The sequence below is a fragment of the Aphelocoma coerulescens genome, unplaced genomic scaffold, assembly GCF_041296385.1.
Source record: "Aphelocoma coerulescens isolate FSJ_1873_10779 unplaced genomic scaffold, UR_Acoe_1.0 HiC_scaffold_231, whole genome shotgun sequence".
NCBI lineage: Eukaryota > Metazoa > Chordata > Aves > Passeriformes > Corvidae > Aphelocoma > Aphelocoma coerulescens.
The window spans coordinates 208,315-218,070 of record NW_027183577.1 but is presented as its reverse complement, the minus strand read 5'-3'; the positions used below and the strand labels follow the sequence as shown (position 1 = coordinate 218,070).

Below are 9,756 nucleotides of genomic sequence, written 5' to 3'. Positions count from 1 at the left end.
TGGGATTTGGGGTCCCTGGGGGGATTTTGGGAGTCCCAGGGTGGATTTGGGGTGTCCCAGGGTGGATTTTGGGGCCCCAGGTGGGATTTTTGGGGGGATTTTGGGGTCCCAGGTGGGATTTTGGGGGGATTTGGGGTGTCCCAGGGTGGATTTTGGGGCCCCTGGAGTGATTTTTGGGGGGATTTTGGGGTCCCAGGTGGGATTTTGGGGGGATTTGGGGTGTCCCAGGGTGGATTTTGGGGCCCCAGGTGGGATTTTTGGGGGGATTTTGGGGTCCCAGGTGGGATTTTGGGGGGATTTGGGGTCCCCCCCCCATCCGCTGACCCCCCCTGCCCCCCCAGGCCGGGCCTGGACGCTGCTGGCCGGGGCGGGGGCGGGGCAGACGCAGCTCGATGACCCCCAGGTGGACGATGAGGCCCATTGGGGCCACCCCCTGGACATGCACCTGGCCACCAAGGGCCTGCAAGGTACCGGGGGCACCCTGGGGACACCCTGGGGATACTGGGGATACTGGGGATACCCTGGGGATACTGGGGACACCCTGGGGATACTGGGGACACCCTGGGGATACTGGGGACACCCTGGGGACATCCTGGGGACACCCTGGGATATCCTGGGGACATTGGGGACACCCTGGGAACATCCTGGGGACACCCTGGGGACACCCTGGGATATCCTGGGGATACTGGGGACACTGGGGACACTCAGGGACACCCTGGGACACCCTGGGACACCCTGGGGACACCCTGGGACACCTGGGGACATTGGGGACACCCTGGGGCACCCTGGGGATACTGGGGACACTGGGGACACCCTGGGGACATCCTGGGACACCCTGGGACACCCTGGGGATACTGGGGACACCCTGGGGACACCCTGGGACACCTTGGGGACACCCTGGGGACATCGGGGACACCCTGGGGACACCCCCAGGGCCCTGGCAGCCCCCTCGGTGTCCCTGAGTGTCCCCTGAGTGTCCTTTGAGTGTCCCCTCTGTCCCTGAGTGTCCCCTGAGTGTCCCCTGAGTGTCCCTGAGTGCCCCTGAGTGTCCCCTGAGTGTCCCCTGAGTGTCCCCTCTGTCCCTGAGTGTCCCCTGAGTGTCCCCTGAGTGTCCCCTGAGTGTCCCCTCAGTCTCCCCTGAGTGTCCCCTGAGTGTCCCCTGAGTGTCCCTGAGTGTCCCCTGAGTGTCCCCTGAGTATCCCCTGAGTGTCCCTGAGTGTCCCTGAGTGTCCCCTGAGTGTCCCCTGAGTGCCCCTGAGTGTCCCCTGAGTGTCCCCTGAGTATCCCCTGAGTGTCCCCTCTGTCCCCTGAGTGTCCCCTGAGTGTCCCTGAGTGTCCCTGAGTGTCCCCTGAGTGTCCCCTCTGTCCCCTGAGTGTCCCCTGAGTGTCCCTGAGTGTCCCTGAGTGTCCCCTGAGTGTCCCCTCTGTCCCTGAGTGTCCCCTGAGTGTCCCCTGAGTATCCCCTGAGTGTCCCTGAGTGTCCCTGAGTGTCCCCTGAGTGTCCCCTGAGTGTCCCCTCAGTGTCCCCTGAGTGTCCCCTGAGTGCCCCTGAGTGTCCCCTGAGTGTCCCCTGAGTATCCCCTGAGTGTCCCCTCTGTCCCCTGAGTGTCCCCTGAGTGTCCCTGAGTGTCCCCTGAGTGTCCCCTCTGTCCCCTGAGTGTCCCCTGAGTGTCCCTGAGTGTCCCCTGAGTGTCCCCTCTGTCCCTGAGTGTCCCTGAGTGTCCCCTCAGTCTCCCCTGAGTGTCCCTGAGTGTCCCCTGAGTGTCCCCTGAGTGTCCCCTGTGTGTCCCTGAGTGTCCCCTGAGTGTCCCTGAGTGTCCCCTGAGTGTCCCCTCAGTCTCCCCTGAGTGTCCCCTGAGTGTCCCCTGAGTGTCCCCTCTGTCCCTGAGTGTCCCCTGAGTGTCCCCTGAGTATCCCCTGAGTGTCCCTGAGTGTCCCTGAGTGTCCCCTGAGTGTCCCCTGAGTATCCCCTGAGTGTCCCTGAGTGTCCCCTCACTCTCCCCTGAGTGTCCCCTGAGTATCCCCTGAGTGTCCCCTGAGTGTCCCCTGAGTGCCCCTGAGTGCCCCTGAGTGTCCCCTGAGTGTCCCCTCAGTCTCCCCTGAGTGTCCCTGAGTGTCCCCTCTGTCCCTGAGTGTCCCCTGAGTGTCCCTGAGTGTCCCCTGAGTGTCCCCTCTGTCCCTGAGTGTCCCCTGAGTGTCCCCTCAGTCTCCCCCGAGTGTCCCCTCAGTCTCCCCTGAGTGTCCCTGAGTGTCCCCTGAGTGTCCCCTCTGTCCCTGAGTGTCCCCTGAGTGTCCCTGAGTGTCCCCTGAGTGTCCCCTGAGTGTCCCCTGAGTGTCCCCTCTGTCCCCTGAGTGTCCCTGAGTGACCCCTGAGTGTCCCTGAGTGTCCCTGAGTGTCCCTGAGTGTCCCCTGAGTGTCCCCTGAGTGACCCCTGAGTGTCCCCTGAGTGTCCCCTGAGTATCCCCTGAGTGTCCCTGAGTGTCCCCTGAGTGTCCCCTGAGTGCCCCTGAGTATCCCCTGAGTGTCCCCTGAGTGTCCCCTCACTCTCCCCTGAGTGTCGCCTGAGTGTCCCCTGAGTGTCCCCTCTGTCCCTGAGTGTCCCCTGAGTGTCCCCTCTGTCCCCTGAGTGTCCCTGAGTGTCCCCTGAGTGTCCCCTGAGTGTCCCCTCAGTCTCCCCTGAGTGTCCCCTGAGTGTCCCCTGAGTGTCCCTGAGTGTCCCTGAGTGTCCCCTGAGTGTCCCTGAGTGTCCCCTCTGTCCCTGAGTGTCCCCTGAGCGTCCCCGAGTGTCCCCTCTGTCCCTGAGTGTCCCCTGAGTGTCCCTGAGTGTCCCCTGAGTGTCCCCTCTGTCCCTGAGTGACCTCTGAGTGTCCCCTGAGTGTCCCCTCTGTCCCCTCTGTCCCTGAGTGTCCCTGAGTGTCCCCTGAGTGTCCCCTGAGTGTCCCCTCTGTCCCTGAGTGTCCCCCGAGTGTCCCCTCAGTCTCCCCTGAGTGTCCCTGAGTGTCCCCTGAGTGTCCCCTCTGTCCCTGAGTGTCCCTGAGTGTCCCTTGAGTGTCCCCTGAGTGTCCCTGAGTGTCCCCTCTGTCCCTGAGTGTCCCCTGAGTGTCCCCTGAGTGTCCCCTGAGTGTCCCTGAGTGTCCCCTGAGTGTCCCCTGAGTGTCCCCTGAGTGTCCCCTGAGTGTCCCCTCTGTCCCTGAGTGTCCCCTGAGTACCCCCTCAGTCTCCCCTGAGTGTCCCCTGAGTGCCCCTGAGTGTCCCCTCAGTCTCCCCTGAGTGTCCCTGACTGTCCCTGAGTGTCCCCTCAGTCTCCCCTGGGTGTCCCCTGAGTGCCCCCTCTGTCCCTGAGTGTCCCCTGAGTGTCCTCTGAGTGTCCCCCGAGTGTCCCCTCTGTCCCTGAGTGTCCGCTGTGCCCGCAGGGTGGCCGAAGCTGCTGCTCGAGGTGTGGCACGTGGACGGCTGGGGCCGCCGGGGACTGGCCGGTTACGGCGTGTGCCACGTGCCCAGCGCGCCCGGCTGGCACCGCCTGGCCTGCGTCACCTGGCGCCCGCGGCCCACGCGCGGCCAGCGCCTGCTGGGCACGGGGGGGCCGCGGCTGCGCTCGCCCGAGGCCGCCGTGGCCGGCGCCGGAGATCGCTTCCGGCTGCGCACCGAGGCCGCGGGCACCGTGCGGCTGCAGCTGGGCATCCTGCCGCGGCACCTGGGCCGCTTCGGGGTGGCACTGTGACACCGGGGACATCGGGGACATTGGGGACATTGGGGACATTGGGGACATTGGCATCCTGCCGTGGCACCTGGGCCGCTTCGGGGTGGCACTGTGACACCAGGGACATCGGGGACATTGGGGACATTGGGGACATTGGCATCCTGCCGCGGCACCTGGGCCGCTTCGGGGTGGCACTGTGACATTGGGGACATTGGCATCCTGCCGCGGCACCTGGGCCGCTTCGGGGTGGCACTGTGACACCGGGGACATCGGGGACATTGGGGACATTGGGGACATTGGGGACATTGGCATCCTGCCGTGGCACCTGGGCCGCTTCGGGGTGGCACTGTGACACCAGGGACATCGGGGACATTGGGGACATTGGCATCCTGCCCTGGCACCTGGGCCGCTTCGGGGTGGCACTGTGACATTGGGGACATCGGGGACATTGGGGACATTGGGGACATTGGCATCCTGCCGCGGCACCTGGGCCGCTTCGGGGTGGCACTGTGACACCGGGGACATCGGGGACATTGGGGACATTGGGGACATCGGGGACATTGGGGACATTGGCATCCTGCCGCGGCACCTGGGCCGCTTCGGGGTGGCACTGTGACATTGGGGACATTGGCATCCTGCCGCGGCACCTGGGCCGCTTCGGGGTGGCACTGTGACACCAGGGACATTGGGGACATTGGGGACATTGGCATCCTGCCCTGGCACCTGGGCCGCTTCGGGGTGGCACTGTGACACCGGGGACATTGGGGACATTGGGGACATTGGGGACATTGGCATCCTGCCGCGGCACCTGGGCCGCTTCGGGGTGGCACTGTGACACCGGGGACATTGGGGACATTGGGGACATTGGGGACATTGGCATCCTGCCGCGGCACCTGGGCCGCTTCGGGGTGGCACTGTGACACCGGGGACATTGGGGACATCGGGGACATTGGGGACATTGGCATCCTGCCGCGGCACCTGGGCCGCTTCGGGGTGGCACTGTGACATCGGGGACATTGGGGACATTGGGGACATTGGCATCCTGCCACGGCACCTGGGCCGCTTCGGGGTGGCACTGTGACATTGGGGACATTGGGGACATCGGGGACATTGGCATCCTGCCGCGGCACCTGGGCCGCTTCGGGGTGGCACTGTGACACCGGGGACATCGGGGACACCGGGGACATCGGGGACATTGGGGACATTGGCATCCTGCCGCAGCACCTGGGCCGCTTCGGGGTGGCACTGTGACACCGGGGACATTGGCATCCTGCCGTGGCACCTGGGCCGCTTCGGGGTGGCACTGTGACATTGGGGACATCGGGGACATTGGGGACATTGGCATCCTGCCGCGGCACCTGGGCCGCTTCGGGGTGGCACTGTGACATTGGGGACATCGGGGACATTGGCATCCTGCCGCGGCACCTGGGCCGCTTCGGGGTGGCACTGTGACACCGGGGACATTGGGGACATTGGGGACATTGGCATCCTGCCGCGGCACCTGGGCCGCTTCGGGGTGGCACTGTGACACCGGGGACATCGGGGACATTGGGGACATTGGCATCCTGCCGCGGCACCTGGGCCGCTTCGGGGTGGCACTGTGACATCGGGGACATCGGGGACATTGGGGACATTGGCATCCTGCCGCGGCACCTGGGCCGCTTCGGGGTGGCACTGTGACATCGGGGACATTGGGGACATTGGCATCCTGCCCTGGCACCTGGGCCGCTTCGGGGTGGCACTGTGACACCGGGGACACCGGGGACATTGGGGACATTGGCATCCTGCCCTGGCACCTGGGCCGCTTCGGGGTGGCACTGTGACACCAGGGACATTGGGGACATTGGCATCCTGCTGTGGCACCTGGGCCGCTTCGGGGTGGCACTGTGACATTGGGGACATCGGGGACATTGGCATCCTGCCGCGGCACCTGGGCCGCTTCGGGGTGGCACTGTGACATTGGGGACATCGGGGACATCGGGGACATTGGCATCCTGCCCTGGCACCTGGGCCGCTTCGGGGTGGCACTGTGACATCGGGGACATTGGGGACATTGGGGACATTGGGGACATTGGCATCCTGCCCTGGCACCTGGGCCGCTTCGGGGTGGCACTGTGACACCAGGGACATTGGGGACATTGGCATCCTGCCGCGGCACCTGGGCCGCTTCGGGGTGGCACTGTGACACCGAGGACATTGGGGACATTGGGGACATTGGCATCCTGCCGCGGCACCTGGGCCGCTTCGGGGTGGCACTGTGACATCGGGGACATTGGGGACATTGGGGACATTGGCATCCTGCCGCGGCACCTGGGCCGCTTCGGGGTGGCACTGTGACATCGGGGACATTGGGGACATTGGGGACATTGGGGACATTGGCATCCTGCCGCGGCACCTGGGCCGCTTCGGGGTGGCACTGTGACATCGGGGACATTGGGGACATTGGGGACATTGGGGACATTGGCATCCTGCCGCGGCACCTGGGCCGCTTCGGGGTGGCACTGTGACACCGGGGACATTGGGGACATCGGGGACATTGGGGACATTGGCATCCTGCCGCGGCACCTGGGCCGCTTCGGGGTGGCACTGTGACATCGGGGACATTGGGGACATTGGGGACATTGGCATCCTGCCGCGGCACCTGGGCCGCTTCGGGGTGGCACTGTGACACCGGGGACATCGGGGACATTGGGGACATTGGCATCCTGCCGCGGCACCTGGGCCGCTTCGGGGTGGCACTGTGACATCGGGGACATCGGGGACATTGGCATCCTGCCCTGGCACCTGGGCCGCTTCGGGGTGGCACTGTGACATTGGGGACATTGGGGACATTGGGGACATTGGCATCCTGCCCTGGCACCTGGGCCGCTTCGGGGTGGCACTGTGACACCGGGGACATCGGGGACATCGGGGACATTGGGGACATTGGCATCCTGCCCTGGCACCTGGGCCGCTTCGGGGTGGCACTGTGACATCGGGGACATTGGCATCCTGCCGCGGCACCTGGGCCGCTTCGGGGTGGCACTGTGACATTGGGGACATCGGGGACATTGGGGACATTGGCATCCTGCCGCGGCACCTGGGCCGCTTCGGGGTGGCACTGTGACATCGGGGACATTGGGGACATTGGGGACATTGGCATCCTGCCGCGGCACCTGGGCCGCTTCGGGGTGGCACTGTGACACCGGGGACATTGGGGACATCGGGGACATTGGCATCCTGCCGCGGCACCTGGGCCGCTTCGGGGTGGCACTGTGACATTGGGGACACTGGGGACATTGGCATCCTGCCGCGGCACCTGGGCCGCTTCGGGGTGGCACTGTGACATTGGGGACATTGGGGACATTGGGGACATTGGCATCCTGCCGTGGCACCTGGACCGCTTCGGGGTGGCACTGTGACATTGGGGACATTGGGGACATTGGCATCCTGCCGTGGCACCTGGGCCGCTTCGGGGTGGCACTGTGACACCGGGGACATTGGGGACATCGGGGACATTGGGGACATTGGCATCCTGCCCTGGCACCTGGGCCGCTTCGGGGTGGCACTGTGACATTGGGGACATTGGGGACATTGGCATCCTGCCCTGGCACCTGGGCCGCTTCGGGGTGGCACTGTGACATTGGGGACATCGGGGACATTGGCATCCTGCCCTGGCACCTGGGCCGCTTCGGGGTGGCACTGTGACATTGGGGACATCGGGGACATTGGCATCCTGCCCTGGCACCTGGGCCGCTTCGGGGTGGCACTGTGACATTGGGGACATTGGGGACATTGGGGACATTGGCATCCTGCCGCGGCACCTGGGCCGCTTCGGGGTGGCACTGTGACACCGGGGACATTGGGGACATTGGCATCCTGCCCTGGCACCTGGGCCGCTTCGGGGTGGCACTGTGACATTGGGGACATTGGGGACATTGGCATCCTGCCCTGGCACCTGGGCCGCTTTGGGGTGGCACTGTGACATCGGGGACATTGGCATCCTGCCGCGGCACCTGGGCCGCTTCGGGGTGGCACTGTGACACCGGGGACATCGGGGACATCGGGGTGGGACATCTCGGGGTCCAGCCCTGGCACCTTGGGGTGCCCGTGTGACACCGAACTGGGGACATCGGGGTGGGGACGGGGGGTGCCGGGGGCTCGGGGTGCCGGGGGCTCGGGGGCACCGAACTGGGGACAGGGGGTGACAGGGACAGACAGAGCTCAGCTTTGGGCTCAGCTTTGGGCTCAGCTTTGGGGGCTCCGGTTCTGGGGTCAGGTTTTGGGCTCAGCTTTGGGGCTCAGGTTTTGGGCTCAGCTTTGGGCTCAGGTTCGGGCTCAGCTTTGGGCTCAGCTTTGGGGGCTCAGGTTCTGGGGTCAGGTTTGGGCTCAGGTTCAGGCTCAGCTTTGGGGCTCAGCTTTGGGCTCAGCTTTGGGCTCAGCTTTGGGGGCTCAGCTTTGGGGGCTCAGCTTTGGGCTCAGCTTTGGGGGCTCAGCTTTGGGCTCAGCTTTGGGCTCAGCTTTGGGGGCTCAGCTTTGGGGGCTCAGCTTTGGGCTCAGCTTTGGGGGCTCAGCTTTGGGGCTCAGTTTTGGGGGCTCAGTTTTGGGCTCAGCTTTGGGGTCACCCCAGGCCTGGGGACACGGGGGGGCCCCCCAGGGCCGGGGGTGACACTGGGGACCCCTGGGGGGTCCCCGAGGCTTTGGGGGGGAGGGGGGGACACCCCGGTGCCATCGCCCACCCCGGGGGTCCCGGGGACATCGGGGTCCCCCCCTGTCCCCCCCCCCGTCCCCCCTTTTGTCCCCCCCCTGTCCCCCCCCATCCCCCCTTTTTGTCCCCCCCTCTGTCCCCCCCCTTTTGTCCCCAATAAATTTTGGCACCGAGCGCGGCTCCCTTGGGGTTTTTTGGGGGGGGGGGAGGGGTGGGAATGACAATTTTGGGGGGGCTTGAGACCCCTCCCCCAATTTTGATGGATCCCGAGACCCCCTCCCCCCAATTTTGGGTCGATCCTGAGACCCCTCCCCAAATTTTGGCTGGATCCCGAGACCCCCTCCCCCCAATTTTGGGGAATCCTGAGACCCCTCCCCCAATTTTTTGGGTGAATCCTGAGACCCCTCCCCCCAATTTTGGGTGGGTCCCGAGATCCCTCCCCCACTTTTGGGCGGTCCCGAGACCCCTCCCCAATTTTGGGTGGGTCCTGAGACCCCTCCCCCCAATTTTGGGTGGATCCCGAGACCTCTTCCAAATTTTGGGGGGTCCCGAGACCCCTCCCCCATTTTTTGGGTGGGTCCCGAGACCCATCCCCCCACTTTTGGGCGGTCCCGAGACCCCTCCCCAATTTTGGGTGGGTCCTAAGACCCCTCCCCAATTTTTGGGGCGTCCCGAGACCCCTCCCCAATTTTGGGTCGATCCTGAGGACCCTCCCCCCAATTTTGATGGATCCCGAGACCCCCTCCCCCCAATTTTGGGGGGTCCTGAGACCCCTCCCCCCAATTTGGGGGCCCTGAGACCCCTCCCCCCAATTTTGGGTGGGTTCTGAGACCCCTCCCCAATTTTGGGGGGTCCTGGGACCCCTCCCCCCAATTTTGGGTCGATCCTGAGACCCCTCCCCAATTTTGGGTGGGTCCTGAGACCCCTCCCTCCAATTCTTGGGGGATTCTGAGACCCCTCCCCAATTTTGGCTGGATCCTGAGACCCCTCCCCCCAACTTTGGGTGGGTCCTGAGACCCCTCCCCACAATTTTTGGGGAATCCTGAGACCCCTCCCCAATTTTGATGGATCCTGAGACCCCTCCCCCCAATTTTGGGGGGGGATCCAGGGGATACTGGGGCCGCCCCTCACCCACTCCGGAACGGGGGGGGGGGGCGATCCCAGGACCCCCTCCCCAATTTTTGGTGGGGGGGCTCTTGGTACCCCTCCCCCCCCCTCCCTACTTTGCGTGGATCCCGCGACCCCTCCCCCACCTCAGGGGGGGTCCAGGGGGTGGCGGGGCCGCCCCTCCCCCAATTTGGGCTGTCCTGGGACCCCCCTCCCCCCAATTTTTTTTTGGGGGGGGGGGGTGGGGGAGGGGCGGGGTCC

General features: G+C 65.5%; 1 protein-coding gene and 1 long non-coding RNA gene across 5 annotated transcripts; one reads left to right on the top strand and one right to left on the bottom strand.

The window, feature by feature from the left end:
* Positions 1–341: 341 nt before the first annotated feature.
* LOC138101278 (B9 domain-containing protein 2-like) lies at positions 342–4,243 on the top strand (the record flags this gene model as incomplete). Its single annotated transcript, XM_068999107.1, has 2 exons — positions 342–467; positions 3,415–4,243. Coding segments are annotated over 2 exons (434 nt in total), but the record flags the coding sequence as incomplete, so codon positions are not given.
* A 2-nt stretch (positions 4,244–4,245) lies between these two features.
* On the bottom strand, positions 4,246–7,803 carry LOC138101279 (uncharacterized). 4 transcript variants are annotated; one of them, XR_011147070.1, is made up of 3 exons: positions 7,697–7,803; positions 4,680–7,638; positions 4,246–4,424 (listed from the first exon to the last, which is right to left on the bottom strand). It is a non-coding gene; the product is annotated as an uncharacterized lncRNA (long non-coding RNA). The 4 variants fall into 4 exon arrangements; XR_011147068.1 differs by having other exon boundaries at positions 4,246–5,792; positions 5,936–7,638; XR_011147069.1 differs by having other exon boundaries at positions 4,246–5,792; positions 6,182–7,638.
* Positions 7,804–9,756: the final 1,953 nt, after the last annotated feature.